Below are 16,419 nucleotides of genomic sequence, written 5' to 3'. Positions count from 1 at the left end.
GCTGTGCTCTTCCACCACCACTGATCCAGAATCTGGTTTCCAGCATCTGCAGTCATTGTTTTTACCTCTTTTACTTGTAGTCCAGGTGGTTGAGTCTGGTTGTGTGATGAAATAGTACACACCATCACAGGAAGTGATGCAGTGTCACATGATTCAGCTCCCTTTTACAGCTTTGTGGTGTTGAAGGTGTCATAAGAATGTTCTGAAATAAAAATTTCTTTTCATGTATCAGCAACGCAATGAGACAAAGAATGTTATATTAACTGCCTCTTTTCAAGTTATATGTGTGCAACTAAATTATAAACCTACCCAAAATGGCTATCACCAATTGAAAAATCTAGGTCATAAAGAGTAATTATAGAAGATGGAGAATGCTGAAGTTCAAAAGTAAGTCTGTATCTTAACAGGAAATGTATTTTAACACAGACATGTATCTCTGGAAATGTCCTTATAAGGATTGTGAGTAATCCATTGTTAATGCTTTGATCAGTGATATACAAAGCATTGAACACATATATTTTGTGGCCATTGATATTCTGGGGGATTTGAACTGTGATATGAAATTTTCCATGAATGCAAAAACTTATTATTAAATTCAGCCTTCTACATTTCATTTTTTTTCCAATCCCCCTGGAGTTTATTCATAAATAATTACCATCCTAATACCTGCAGTGAGTACTTAATCATTAGAGCTTGCAAATGTTCAGACCAAGCTGCAGACTATGTACAGACTGGAGAGCCAAATTTGAGGCCACAGATGAAAGCCTGTTCTTTAATTGCATCCTTCCCTGGGGTTCCTACAAAATATGAGACCATTTAATTGTAAATATTAACTCTATTTGAACACAAATGTTTTGCAATCAGGTATGAATCTGCTGAACAGAAACAACAGACATCCAATATGACTGAGCTTAATAAGCTGATTTTCTATGTTTATCTAAATAAGAATGTGACTTTGTTTTGGTTAACACATGACCTACATATGTATTAGTAATGAGCTGGAACTGGTTGGGGGTGCTTTAGATGCAATCTGCAATTCCTGCATAAGTTGAGTCCACTTTGATAGTCATTTCTAATTACAAATTCATATTCAAAATAATTTGCATGGTGATAAATGCAAACTCTGCCATAAACTAATGCAATTATATTTTTTAAAGGTGTTTTTTAAAACATATACACATATTTATTGATATGTTAGAAGTGGTAATTTGATGAAGTTTGATTAATAAAACCAAAAATGTGACCAAATATTTACTGAAACAATGACTTTCTGTAAAATAAAATACAAACCTGTTTTCTTATTAGGTGGTTCTCCTGTAATCAGTTCCATAAAATCATTTAAGTCATTTACAAACCTCTCTATTAGGGCCCTTGTAGTCAAAAAGGCAGCCTTCATTTTTGGAGGTTGAAAACAGGATCACAATTAGCATAAATTTCTGATGGTGATTAATTCATTCTGGCCTGGCTAATGTTGTGGGTTTTTACTGTTTCCAGTGTAATATTGTTAAACTGATATAAATGAGTAAGGCAATTCCAGTTGCCCTGAGACAAATCTGCATTTAACATTCAGCAGTTTCTTTCACACAATGCTGATGCCAAAATCAGGCAAATTGCCCAAGAAGGAGAAAGTGGGGACTGCAGATGCTGGAGATCAGAGCTCAAAAATGTGTTGCTGGAAAAGCGCAGCAGGTCAGGCAGCATCCAAGGAGCAGGAGAATCGACGTTTCAGGCATAAGCCCTTCTTCAGGGCTTTCATTCCTGAAGAAGGGCTTATGCCCGAAACATCGATTCTCCTGCTCCTTGGATGCTGCCTGACCTGCTGCGCTTTTCCAGCAACACATTTTTCAGCAAATTGCCCAAGAAAACCAGCATAAACAAACAGAGTCTGCGTCATATCTTGACAACCAAAACTAAAGTTACCTTGATTCTTCCATAAATATCTGTAGTCCCTTACAAACTATGGAATTGAGTTTTAAGTCATCATCAGTCAATATGCAACTGTGCTTGTTTTTGAACTTTCTTCAGTTACCAGGTTCCAGATTATTTTTTGTGGGCTTTGGTTTCCATCTAGATTTTAAAGGATGCAAATTAAGTTTTGAACATTTGGAGCAGTAAAAATTTATGATTTATAATTCTTTTCTGATTTCACAGAGGAATGTAATGTAAAATGTGAGAAGTTGTTAAAAATGTCAGCTGTCTGAGGAAATATAGTTTTCTTTAGGTTTCCACATTGTAAATAAGTCCATAGACCCATCTAAACAAATAATACACAAAAAAAACAACAAAAGGCTTCCGAACATGGGTCACTGGATCTGAAATGTTAATTCAGCTTTCTCCCAGACCTGATACATTTTTCCAGCAATTTCTGTTTTGTAACAAAAAACATCTATTCTTTTTGAAATTTCTGCTATGTGACTGATTACAGAGGAAACCCTGACTTAACAGCAACAAAGGGTTAAAGAAAAGTAAAATAATGAAGAAGCTGGCAATCCAAAATATAGACATGAAAGTTGGAAGAACTTTCCAGGGTTATGTTTTGAGTTCAGTATAACTCTTTTTCAGAATCTTAACTAAGGGTTGTTACTCACTGAATGAATGGACTCATTGTAGGCAATGGGAAACATAGATTTTGCATTCATTGACCATTTGCCCACTTTCAGTATTAGTACCTTTCTTAAGGCCTGATAAACACTGTGGTCCCAAAGTTTTATAGAAAACATTAATCTTTGCGATAGGGAGGTGTAAGAGGAAAACTTAGTCTCCATTTAGGATGATAAATCCCACTGTGAGACTCTCAGCGAAAGCATCTCACAACCTCAGTGCAGTAAAAATTTCAATCTTGTGTGCTATCCTTCAAATTTCTGATTTTTAATTCTAGGAATAATTTGAAAAATAGGGAAATGGAAAACCAACTAAGGGTTTAACTTATTCTTAAATTACGTTTTATGTTGATAGTTTTGTATTGCTGGAAATGCATTACACTTTTTGATGCCGAATGCTATCAACAAAATTTATTTCAAATTACTATGACAGATATTTTAGTAGGAACATTAATCTATTGTAAAAGTCAATACTACCATTAGAGCAGCAGAGAATTTTATGAGTAAATTGAGACCTTATATGTTAGGGCTTATGCCTGAAACATTGATTCTCCTGCTCCTCGGATGTCATCTGACCTGCTGTGCTTTTTTGGCGCCATACTTTTCGATTTTGATCACCAGCATCTATAGTCCTCACTTTCACCTGATATAAAATATATCTTGATCACATTTAATTTTGTTTTCTCACATTCCATTTGCCTTAGGTTGGTTTTGTGTATCAGCTGCTTGGACCTCCCAGCCATTTGATCTTGATAACTACACAACTGCAAACTGCCTCTGTCCAGCAACAGCTACAGGAGGGAAATGCCAACCAGGTTTTTACTGTCCTGAAGGCAGTATTGAGCCAACACCCTGCCCCCCAGGGACTTACTGCAATGATTCAGGTTGGTTTAAGCAGGTTTCTCTCAGCAGATTTGTTTCATGTTTGAATAGTGGGTACCGAGACAGGAGTACATCAGAATCCAATAGAGGGTTGGTTGGCTCAGTTAGCTGGTTGGCCGGTTTGATTCAGTGTGACACCAACAGAATGGGTTCAATTATCACACCTGCTGAGGTCACCATGACGGTCCTAACTTCTCAACCTTGCCTCTCACTTGAAGTATGGTGACCCTCAGTTTAAACTATCATAAGTCATTTCTCTCTAATTAGATAGCAGTCCTGTGTTCCTGTGTGATGATGAAGACTTTATTTCTTACTTTATATCAGAATCCAATAAACACGACCTGGAGTCCAATGGGGTACTCTGTACGTTGATCGAAGGTGGGCCCAGGGGCCTAAGCCAGGACCAGCAGTGAGGCCTCAGGTTTTTGTCCATGTCTCTGTATTTTGACATACTCTAACATTAAGAGCAACATTTTCCCAGTCACAGGTTCGAGGAGAAACCAGGAGTTAAGTCCCCTGAAATTGCTGGGTGAGCTGTGAGGAGAATGCAGAGATGTTACAGCGTGATATGGCCGGGTTGCAAGAGTTCCAAATGGCATATAATGTGGATAAATGTGACCTTAGCAACTGTGTTAACAAAAGCAGAAAGGAAGATTATTGTTTAAATGGCTAGAAATTGAAAGAGGGGAATATTTACTTAGACACCATTGGTGGACTGGGTGTCCACATGGACCAGCTGCTGAAAGTAAGTAAAGAAAGCAAACTGTATGTTGGCCTTCATCGTGAGAAGCAAGGATGCCTTGCTGCAATCATACAGGGCATTGGTGAGGCCACACTGGAACATTGTGTGCAGATTTGGTTTCCTTATCCGAGGAAGGATGCTCTTTCTCTACAGTGAGTGCAGCAAAGGTTTACCAAATTGATTTCTGGAATGGCAGGACTAACATAAAGGATAGATTAAATCGGTTAAGACGTTATTCACTGGAGTTTAAAAGAATGAGGGGAGATCTCATACAAACCTATACAATTCTAACAGGTCTAGACAGGTTTGATGCAAACAAGGTATTCCTGACAATGGGGGAGTCCAGAACCAGGGGTCATAGTTTAAGGATAAAGGGTAAGTTAATAACAACTGAGCTGAGGAGAAATTTCTTCACCTAGAAAGCTGTGAGCCTGTGGAATTATTAATTCAGGAAGTTGATGAGGCCAAATCATTATGTTTTCAAGTAGAAGGTAGCTATAGCTCAAAGGATACTGAAGGAGAGCAGGATTGAGGTATTGAGCTCAATGGCAGGCCATGATCATAATGAATGGCAGAGCAGGCTCAAAGGGTTAAATGGCATCCTATCTTCAATGTTTCTGTGATGAGCCAGGATCCTGACATCATTCCAACCACTTCTGGCTTTCCCTGCAGTGAGTTCCAAGCCTAGAAAGGATAGAAAGGAATGTCCTTTATTCAATCAAGAACATTTATAAGCATTAATTCCTCAATGCATGCTTTCCACACAAAATCAGTACTTCAACAGTTACCGTGTTCAATGCACTGAACGAAGTGGCTTCAATGAAATTAATAAGCACAATAGCTTTGATCTGTAAAACTGAAGAGCTCCAGCCATGATCAGATGGGAGGCCTTTTGTCAAAAGCCTCTCTCCCAGCATCTTGACAATGATCTTGAAGGCACATCACCTACCTTGCTTTTCCCTCACATTCAATTGCTTTTCCCTGCTACTAGCCTTCATCATAGCATAGCGTGGTAATAGCTTAGACAAAACTTTTTGCCATCTCTGCTGAGGGGAAAGAGTTGAAGCCACACCTCTGGCAACAATCCAGTATCAGCAGAAGTAAAACCAACAGCAACAACAGATTTCTCCCACTCAACCTCATGCCCATCTCTCAGGCTGATGGAATAGATTCCAAGATTCAACTGAAACTGAACAGGAGTTTTTTTAAAACATCAGTTGATTTACCAAAACTTATAAATTTTTAAGGCACTAGATAATTTAGTCTATCTGTCAAGGAATATTGTTAAAACATGCACCTGGTTTCTGATTTGTGACATTTTGATTGAAATTGGACCTGGAAAACAGAAAAACATCTCTCTCCGTTTTCGTGTGCAGATCACATTCAAGGGTAACTTGGTATACTGAGTTTCTTTCTCTTTGTATTCATTCTGTGTTGCAGGTTTGGCAGAACCAAGTGGAGAATGCAGTCCAGGTTACTATTGCATAAGAGGAGCCACTAAACCACAGAATACTGATGGTATCACCGGTAATATATGTCCCGGGGGTTCATACTGTGGTAAGTAAAATACTATGAAAACAACAGGCAGACAAAGCCAAACTATTCTACACTGTCTAGGCACAGATTAAGTACATCATGAACTCCCAAACACCACAGACCCTGGCAAACCTCAACCTCACAACACCCCAGTTTGCTGCACATCAAAGGATATGGATAAAGTATAAGAAATGGTATTGAGACAAAACGTCAACAATGATCTGTTTGAATCATTAAAGCAGGATCAAGAGCCAGATGACCTCTGCTCTTAATTCCTACATGAACAGACAGTCTTAACAACACATCCTGGATTGCAATGGCAAAAAAGAAAGAAAAATGCCGGGGACTGTCTATTAGTTAAGCAATTTCTCCAGAGCCAACAGAATTCCAGGAGAGCACTGTGGCTTAGAGATACTCCTCCCATTATTTCACCAGCTCTTGCACACTGGCAACTCTTACACAAGCAGAATTGTGACTGGCTTCAGCTTTGCACCAAATCTGCACCTTCTGAGCATGCCAGCTATTCATCCCTTTGGCCAGCACCTCTCACTGAAAGAAGAACCCTGGTCTGTAATGAAAAGTGGAGTTTGTACATTTGTCCCCTTAGCCAGTCCTACTTTATCTACCATTATTAGCCCATTCATAGGAAGCAAATCTATTAACAATACATTTTGAAAGAGCAAGTGCTGCTGGATTTGGATGAAAGATAATTATTCCACAAACTACAAAATGCACACAGCCAATCATGATTATTCTGAAATGGATAGACAGTATATAATTAGAGTCCATGCGGTATAATTAATGGCCCATCAGCTGGCAGACATGTCAAATTAAAAATGTCAAAGCCTGCTTTGTTCATATTTAATCTGTCTTTTAGGTTTAACACTAAGCAGGCAGGTTCCCAGCAGCTTGAGGTAAGAGGACTGCTGTCTGGAAGAGGCAAATGTCTTTCCCTCTCTGTTTATAGGTAAAAAAGAACAGGAATATTTTCCTCTAGCCCACCATCATTTTGCTCACTCTTGGGAAAGAACCTGATAATCAAGGACCAGCCTCCATCCGAGCCCTAATCCGGGGGTCACAAATCATAACCTTGATTAGGCTGTCCATCCACCAGAGGACCTCACTATCACACCAAACAGTTGCCTTCCTGCTTCTGAACCTCACTGGATTACTCCTCTTCCAGCAGCCCATCAGTCAAGCTGACATCTAGTTTGAGTGTATAGTGCAGGATGGAGGCTTAGCTCCACAGGACCATCTCAGAAATTCAGGAAAAGCTTTCCAGAATTTAAACTATGACCTCTCCCTGAACTCTACTGAACTCTCCCTGGAATTATGGCCAGAGTTTGCTGCAATACCCAATTAACCCCAGTTCAAAACTTAACACTTTAGTGACTAGCACCAAAATGTCATCTTCAGTCTTATTACTCAATGAAGCATATTGTTTTGTTACTAAGATGTGATTCCAGAGCACTGGCATAAATGCAACAGACACCAAATAAAAGGTATACAACATAAAATTGTTTCTGGAAATGGAACCCAATTGGAAAACAATGACTTGCACTGTTCTGTAAAAAGTGACAGTTAATAGCTCTCTCATCTTTGAACTATTATTGGATTCTGGGTTCACATCCCACTCCAGAGCTTGAGTAACATCAAGACTGAGACTGGTGTATACCCATCAAGTATAGAAATTCATTAGATAACTATAGCAGACTGGGAGGTTGATGTAGGGTGACCCTATTTAATTCAGAAGGAAAAAGTGAGACTGCAGATGCTGGAGATCAGAGTCAAGAATGTGGTGCTGTAAAAGCACAGCAGGTCAGGCAGCATCTGTGGAGCAGGAGAATTGACGTTTCAGGCATAAGCCCATCATCAGATTCCTGATGAAGGCTTATCCCAAAACGTCAATTCTGCTGCTCCTCGGATGCTGCCTGACATGTTGTGCTTTTCCAGCACCACACTCATGACGACGTATTTAATTCAGAACACAGACATAACCCAGTAAGCTTCACAGAGACATATCCACAGTATTGTGTAGAAAAATAGAAAGTCTAAACATTACAGAAAGGTAATTGCTCTGAATGGGGACCTGTTTGCATTTTCAAGTGATGTGGTCACTGGATATGGGTGTACCAGCAGCTTGATTAGCCTTATATTTGAAATTGTTTATCCTAACCAGTGATTGGTCAACCTTCTAATGAAACTTCGATACTGTAATTGTCTCCTAGTTTTAGCCACATGGTGAATTATATATTGCATCTGGAAGTATATAAAAGTGTATAAGAATATAAAGAAGCTTCCATTCATTGAAATGCATTCATATATGCATGCATTGGAATAAATTTATCTTGTTTGCACACTTAACCAGGTGTCCTTGTCAAGTATTGCTTAAAATACTGCAACATACTCCAGTGCAGCACTGAGGATGTGCTGCACTGTCAAAGGCGCCATCTTTAAACTTTTGTCCCATCTCCCTAATGAGATAAATGTAAAAGATGCTTAGGCACTTATTCAAGGTTGAGTTCAGAAGTTATCCTGGGTGGTGTTGTGGCCAATATCTACCATCAATCGAAAATACATGATACAGATTGTTAACTATATTCATAAGAAATGTTGATGGAATACAAAAGTTAGTTTTTGATAGGAACAGAAGTGAAGCAGTAAAGAAAATAATAATCCAACAATTTGCAATGTGCAAAATGTCAGGGACTCTGTGAATGTTTAGAGCAGGCATTCAAATAAATTTCTGTCAAACTATTTCTTGGTTTCAAATTGTCTTTACCTAGAATGTATTTGAGGAATTAAATTCTATTTTCCCTCTCTAGATTTTTAAAATTTTAACTATGTTCCAATTTGGTTAACCCCCAGATGCTGGATCAGGGCAACCAATACCTTGTCCATCAGGAACTTATTCTAATATTCTTGCGCTGAGTGATGTGTCAGAATGCTTGCTTTGTACAGCCGGGTTTTACTGTGATCTCCCTGGTCTCACTGCTCCAACTAATCCCTGCTCAGAAGGTAAGGTCACAGTCTTGTTGTAAGTGTACTCGACAAGTATGCTGTAACTAGTTTATATACATTGTGTGATCATGCCTTAATTGTTTCCGTACTAGATTGCAAAACCATCATATAATTACATGGAATCCACATCACAAAACTAACTGGTATGCTGGTTCTAAGATTTTGGATTCACATACTTAAGATAGGTAATCAGCCTCTAACAACTAAAAGGACGAGGGCAACAAGTGTATGAGACTATCACCATGTGCAAATTTTGCTGCGAGCCACACACCATCCAAAATGTGGAGCTATACTGCTGTTCCTTCACTGCTGCTGGGTCAAAAACCTGGAACTCCCTCTTTAACAACTTTGTAGGTGTTCCGGTGCCCCAAGGAATGCAATGGCTCAAGATTGCAGTTCATAACCACCTTGTCCAGGGCAACTAGAAATGGGCAAGAAATGCAAAGCCAACTTGAGACAAACCGCATCCCATGAATGAATAAAAGTTATTCATTTGTAAGTAATTTTAACATAATTTATTAAGAGAGAACAGTTTAGTTGTGGTACATTAGCTAAAACAGCAAAAATGTAAACAATTCATGGCAGTTGAGAGTAGTTCACTGATTCCAGAGGGTAACTGGATGGTTAGCACAGTACTTGTTGATCTGAATTGCTTGTGATAGCAACATTGTTATCCTACTCCCACTCTTCCTCAATTTTCCCTGATCTACCTTGCATCTGAAAAAGCAGTTTCATGATCAAGGGTGCCTCGCTCTGACAATAATTAAAATTATTTATTTCCTGGCTAGTACTTTTCCCTCTGTCAATGACTTGTCTGAACCTCCTTGCCAATGAATACAGAAAAAAATAACCAAGATAACAGAATGGTCACCTCATACCTGTCGGACACTAATTAAAAGTTCATTTCTTCATTTAAAGCATAGTGAGGGATCATCTACTACTTCCTAGGTAGTAGGGTTACTTTCAAATAAGTGGGTTCAAGAGACCATCCAATCAACGGAAGAGTGAGAACACGGTGTTCTGAATTCAAGAAAATTCAACATTTCTCAGGATTGATCCTGCATATTTCCAGGAACAGAAGCTGCCCTTATGCTGTCCTCCCAGTTCCATGAGGATTATTTACTTCAAAACGTATCATTTCTTAAAGATTCCATTCATTTTATGGTGCTATTTCTCCATATAAGTCTCTTCCCACTCTACACCATCTAACTCTGTCTGCATATCTTTCTCTTTCTTTCTTCCTCATGTACTAACCTAGCTGCCTCAAAGCATCTATGCTATTCACGTCCATGTGACAGTAAGTTCCGTTCTCTGGGTAAATACATTTGTCTTACCCTATCTTAATGAGTGACTATCTTATATTTATGGGCCCTAATTTCTAACTGCTACAAGTTGAAAAATCTTCTGTGTCTATATTAATTGCCGGCACAGTGGCTCAGTGATTAGCACTGCTGCCTCATCATGTCAGGGACCCAAGTTCAATTCCAGCCTCGGGCGACTGTGTGGAGTTAGCACATTCTTCCCGTGTCTGCGTGGGGTTTCCTCTGGGTACTCTGGTTTCCTCCCACAATCCAAAGATGTGCAGGTTAGGTGAATTGGCCATGCTAAATAGTGTTCAGGGATGTGTAGGTTGGGTGCATTAGTTAGGGGTAAATGTAGAGTAATAGGATAGGGGGATGGTTCTGGGTGGGTGACTCTTGGAGAGCTGGTGTGGATTTGTTGGGCCAAATGGCCTGTTTCCACACTGTAGGCATTCTACGAAAGATAATCAAACATTGACAATTTTAAAGACTTGCCGTCAGACATGTATCAGTCTTCTCTTGTCTAGAGAAAGAACATCAGCTCTTTTTGGATGATTCCTGCAGGTTTTATGATCATTCTTATCAATACTTTATTTCCACATTTGTCAGTGCCACTGGAATTGTATGCATCATGCTCAGCCTGGCCTAACCAAAATTCTGAAATGTGCCCCGGAATTTGTTTGCATTTTTATATACTTGTAAACTTGCTTAGATACTTTTAATGATTTGTAAATGAGTATTCTAAAATCCCTTTTCTCCTCCACTCCATTCAGGCACATATTTTCTGAGGAGTATGTAGACTTGTTATTACATTTTCTTAGCAAATTGGCAACCTGCAACGTTTAGGCCTACACATAATTCCAGTCCAACTCCATGTTTAACTCTCAATTTTCTGAGGCCATGAAGTGTTGCACAAAATAGTTTCTGCATCACTGCGTACACGTCTGCGTCTTGTTTAAAAAAAGGCATGATGGTTAAATTATTGCAACAGGCATGTCTGTATTTTCCTGATTTGTCACTGTTACCTATTCAATTGTCAATTTGTCCTAGGATTCTTTTGTCCCCCAGGACAGAATGTGAGCAAGGCTATTGCATGCCCTCCAGGACACTACTGCCCAGAAGGAAGTGCTAAACCTAAATTGTGTGACTCAGGTTCATGGCAGGACCTGGGAGGCCAGGCAGAGTGCAAACCTTGTGTAGCAGGTATGGACTGGTGTGTTAAGAATTTTCCATTGTGTACAGCGCATCAATTTGGTTCATTAATCCTACTCTCACCCTTCAATGAGAAAGCTGATAGTTCAAAGTTCAATCCAGGGCTGCAGTGTGCTAAATTTTCTCAGGGTAGTAATTAGGCCCAAAAATTGTGGTCCTAACTGATGGCCATTTGTGTAAAATTGCTTTCGATTGAAAGAAAAAGGCTAAGATTGAGATAACAGGGATCTTTAAAATTATGGCGACTAGTGACAGTGTAGATGTAGGGAAAAATGTTTCTCCTACCATTAAGAAGGGCAAGAGCAGCAGATACATGGGAAGAACCATCACTTACTAGTCCCCCTCCAAACCACTCACCATCCTGACTTGTAAATATGTCACTGCCCCTTCATCCTCGCTGGGTCAAACTTTGAGATTTCCCTGCAAAAGGGCATTGTGGGTCTAACATCAGCTCATGGGCTGCAGCAGTTGAAGAAGGCGGTTCACCACCATCTTCTCAAGAGCAACTAAGGATGGGCAACAAATACTGGACAGCCAGCAACACCCACTTCCCATGAGTGAATAAAAAATACTTAGATGAAGTCCAAAGCCAGTGGCTATTCATATAAAATAGTCGCCAATAAATTCATGCAAGAATAAGAATAAATTAGTCAAGTAACGAAGATGCCAGGACCAAAAAGCATTACAAAAATAAAGCCGTAACAACCACTTACTTCAGCAGATAATATCTTGGTATTTTTAATGTTTTTAGGACCATCAAGATGGGATATCAAACCTCATTTCCAAATACACTTCCAACTCACTGAGACAAACCACCCAGAAAAAATCTGTACCAGGTTTTCTGAAGGCAGTTGAGTCATAACAATAGATTATGTAATCTTAATAGGTCAGCTTGTTGCTAAAACTGGACATAAGTAAGATTGCCTGTGCCTTTAAGATTTTAGCATCTCATTACTTAAGTAACTGCCTCTTGTGTTTAGTAAAGTTTTAACTGTTATTTGCTGAGGGATGTTGGTGGATTGGAAAATATCTAAAAATGGCTTCCAGGTCAGAAAGATAAGAGATGTCAGCTTGTCATTTTCTTCTTTTACTGTGGAATTAAAGAGTGACATCTAACATCTGTTAAGAATGCTTCCAATTTGTTATGTGTAGTAATGGAAACTGAAGGCTACATTTGTAACAGCAGGTTGGAATTTATGCTTCCCCGGCAGATGGGTTTGAAGTTGGGAGGGGCTTGTAAAATCTAACCTGCCTGCTGCCTACTTGACTGTTCCTCATCAGTCTTGAATATTACAACAGGAAATACATTGGGTGACGAACCCCTTACATAAACAATTTATGGTCTTATATGCCACTTCCAGCCTCTGCTACTGCTTTTAGTCAAGATGGAAAGGCCCCAGGCCACTTTCATTAGATGTGCTGGTGTTGGCCAAGCGGGAGGTGATCTGACCTCCTTTGTAGGGCAGAATACCCTTTGTCTATCAGAGGCATCTTCCCTTTGAGTCACTCCTCTCTCTTTACCCTCTTTCCCCTTGCCCTGTGCATCTCAAACTTGGCCCTCAGTCCCCTCAGTCACTTTGCTAGGGCCTCAGTGATAGTTTGTATCAGGATTGCCTGTAGTCCCAGCAGTGATCATTACTAAACCTGACACTGCTGGGACTATCAAGCTGCTGGGCATCCAATTGGCTGACAGCTCTCTAAGGTAGCCTTTCCTCTCATGATAGAGGGGATGAGAGAAGTTTCATCTTCAGGGATGCTCCCAGCATAACATGGCATCTGGCACTGTTGAGGATAGGGGTTCCTCCTGATTTATTAGCTTGTGACAAAGGCAGCCGGGAGTACAGTACCTTTATAAACCACAGTCCATGAAGTAAATCAGCAAAATAAATTATTATCTTTCTATTTAGGATATTATTGTGACAACAGGATTGGACCAGTTATCGATATTGAACTTTATCCCTGTCCGGCTGGGTTTTACTGCCCAGTGGGCACTCAGGCTGCCACCCAGTATGGATGCCCTCCTGGTACATTCAGCCCTAACACAAGACTGAAGAACATCAATGACTGCCAGTTGTGTCTTCCTGGGCAATACTGTGCATCGTTCGGATTGAGCGCACCTTCAGGTGAATTGCCTTTCACTAAATCGGGGCTTGTGAGATTGCAGAAAAGTGGTTTTCTCCCTCTTGTACTATAAACAAATTAATTATAACTTTTCACGATGACAGAATCTTCACAATATCCATCACTTTATAATGAACATTTGCATTGGCTGTTGTGTTTTATGCCTTGAGGATATGCAGAGATGATACAACCCAGGTTATTCTACCAAACAGAAGGTTTAATATTTAAAATTTCTGCCTCTCACTGCTTGCCTACTGCTTAGTTTTCCTTTCTCAGTCACAACAACAATATTTAACTAATCACACACAGTGAGCTGTCAACAGATAACATAATCAAACACCAAACAATTGAATCCTGCTGTTCGACATCACATAAAACATGAATCTAAACCCTAAACATGAAGAAGCATCTGCTCCCTTCTAACCTGTGTCTGCTGAGTTTCTGGGGATAGTCCTTCCCCATGGGTGACATTGCAAGGTTTTCTTTTGATGATAATTGTGTATTGTTTATAGGTTGGGGCGGGGCATTTGTTGTCACTATATGGTTTTCTAACATAATTTACAAGATTAAGAGAGGTGCACAATGTATCAAAAACAAAAACAGAAATTGCTGGAAAAGCTCAAAGTCTGACAGCATCTGTGGACAGAAATCAGAGTTAAAGTTTTGGGTCCTGCGACCCTTTTTAAGAACTCCAGTTCCTGCTGAGTTTTTCTGGCAATTTCTGTTTTCTGGTTCCAGCACACACAGTTCTTTCATTTTCTTTTGTTCATTATGGATGGTCTGCCGTTGGTTGGATCGTCCATTACATTTTAAATAGAAGATCTATAATCGAGATTTTTTTTTAGATTACTTACAGTGTGGAAACAGGCCCTTTGGCCCAACAAGTCCACACCGACCCGCCGAAGCGTATACCACCCAGACCCATACTCCTACACTTACCGCTTCACCTAACACTACGGACAATTTAGCATGTTCAATTCACCTAACCTGCACATTTTTGGATTGTGGGAGGAAACCGGAGCACCCAGAGGAAACCCACGCAGACACGGGGAGAATGTGCAAACTCCACACAGAGAGTCGCCTGAGGCGGGAATTGAACCCGGGTCTCTGGCGCTATGAGGCAGCAGTGCTAACCACTGTGCCACCGTGCCGCCCACAAATTTCAGATCCATTGAGCCAGTAAGGACTCCTTTATTTGCCCCCACAGGTCCCTCGAAGTTGCTTCCACTATAGGAGGACAGCTGAGGGCAAAGGCCTCGGTGATGGTCCAGCAGCTGTGGTTGGAAACCATTTTAAGAATTTCACCCATCTACAGAATGTGTCAACATCTTGAAGCACCCTTAGGGTCCCCTTCCTGCTGCAGAAGCACAACTGTCTCCCCCAGAGGGTGAATGTGTCCCAGCAAGTCCTCCCTATAGGCTCGCCTGTTCTGACTCTGGCTGACTCCATGAACACTGTAAGCAGTGGCATTCTCAGTGGAGTTGGGACCCACAAAAGTGGTGTCCATTGTTATAACAGAACTGCGCCTGCTTAAAATCTCTCCACTGAAGTAATAATTCACATTTGCTGCTAAGAAACAAATTAGGGACAAAATACAGGGACAACCAGGAGTTAAGAAATGGTTAGACAGAGAGTTGAAAATACTAAAAAGTATATCATGTTTAATCAGTCACAGTATAAGATAACAAACAATAACCGATAAAAAATTCAACAAAAATGTTTTCTGCATCTATGTTAAGATTAAAAACATGAAAAGCATTAAAGGGACCAGTGAATAAAAACACATATGCACTGAACATTCCTGTTGAAACCAGGAGAAGTTGTAACATGGGCTTCCTTGAATAAAAGCTTAATTAAAGTCTCTGTTCCTTGCTCCACAGATGACAAGCCTGCTGCTCATCTCTAGCAGTTTAGTTAGTTAGTTAGTTTAGTTAGTTAGTTTCCCTACAGAAACAGGCCCTTTTCTATTCTTCATTCAGATTTCCAGCACCCACAGTAATTAACTCCTGATTAAAGGTTTTTGAACTTGAGAAAGTTGTTAGATAAGTCCACTCTCATTTAAGAGGACTCCTTTTTATAATAATTATTTTTTTCTGTTTGTCATACACAGGAGACTGTCTCATGGGTTTTTGGTGTAGAAATGGTGCTGACACCGACAGTCCAGTTGATGGAAAAACTGGTGAACCTTGTCCAGCTGGAAACTATTGCCCAGCAGGTACTTTCCTTAAGTATCCAATATTTAAGCAGCTCGTCTTAACATGAATCAATTTTATTTAAATAGTTTACAGATGAGGAAAAGTCCATAGCGTGGAACTAAATTGCGACTCCCAATAAAGACATGACATTTTCAAAGTAATAACCCACAATTCTCTTATATGTGTTTAACTAACTTTTTTTTTAATTAGCCTGTTCTGAGATGTTATTATATACCTCTGGAGCAGGTGGGACTTAAAACCTAGGCCTCTTGGTTCAGTACAGTACTGCTGCATCACAAGAGATCCCATGAAGTCTGCTGCACCTGGTATTTCTAGGTAGTGTCCCATCCAAGTACTAACCAGCCCTGAGTTTGCTTAGTTTCCGAGATCACTCGCAATTGTGTGTTTTCAGACTAGCGTGTCAAATTTTGTAAGTGAAAAGCACATTGAATGTTGCAGAAATAGGCATATCTGAATTTCTAGGCCATGATCCCTAGCAAGTTCTATATGACTTAAATTTGAGTTCTACTTCCTGACTACAATTGAGATCTTTCCCAACAGCTTCACCTCCAGCTTCATTCTTCCCACCAAAGTCCATCTAACTATACAAGCTCTGAGTTCTAGTTTGAATAGTTTTAGATTCCCTACAGTGTGGATACAGGTCCAACAAGTCCACACCGACCCTCTGAAGAGGAACCCCCAGACCCATTCCCCTGCACCTAACACTACGTGTAATTTAGTATGGCCAATTCACCTAACCTGCACATCTTTGAACTGTGGAAGGAAACCGGAGCACCTGGAGGAAACCC

At 40.0% G+C, this 16,419-nt stretch overlaps 1 protein-coding gene across 1 annotated transcript; it reads left to right on the top strand.

Moving 5' to 3' along the window:
• Window positions 1–241: 241 nt before the first annotated feature.
• LOC122540549 (delta-like protein 4) lies at window positions 242–14,748 on the top strand. The gene is made up of 7 exons (XM_043676415.1): window positions 242–387; window positions 3,305–3,484; window positions 5,665–5,781; window positions 8,629–8,778; window positions 11,133–11,285; window positions 13,202–13,446; window positions 14,623–14,748. Exons 1-7 carry the CDS (start codon window positions 372–374, stop codon window positions 14,746–14,748), a joined length of 987 nt encoding a protein of 328 aa, XP_043532350.1. The 5' UTR covers window positions 242–371.
• Window positions 14,749–16,419: the final 1,671 nt, after the last annotated feature.

Source organism: Chiloscyllium plagiosum, chromosome 35 (assembly GCF_004010195.1).
Source record: "Chiloscyllium plagiosum isolate BGI_BamShark_2017 chromosome 35, ASM401019v2, whole genome shotgun sequence".
NCBI classification, from domain to species: domain Eukaryota; kingdom Metazoa; phylum Chordata; class Chondrichthyes; order Orectolobiformes; family Hemiscylliidae; genus Chiloscyllium; species Chiloscyllium plagiosum.
This window is presented reverse-complemented; position numbering and strand designations above follow the sequence as displayed.

What these genes read in the sequence shown, in the direction of transcription:
- LOC122540549 (XM_043676415.1), top strand. An exon ending in GACTTACTGCAATGATTCAG is followed by an intron (nt 3,485 to 5,664) that starts GTTGGTTTAAGC and finishes TCTGTGTTGCAG; the next exon opens with GTTTGGCAGAACCAAGTGGA. An exon ending in AACTAATCCCTGCTCAGAAG is followed by an intron (nt 8,779 to 11,132) that starts GTAAGGTCACAG and finishes AATTTGTCCTAG; the next exon opens with GATTCTTTTGTCCCCCAGGA.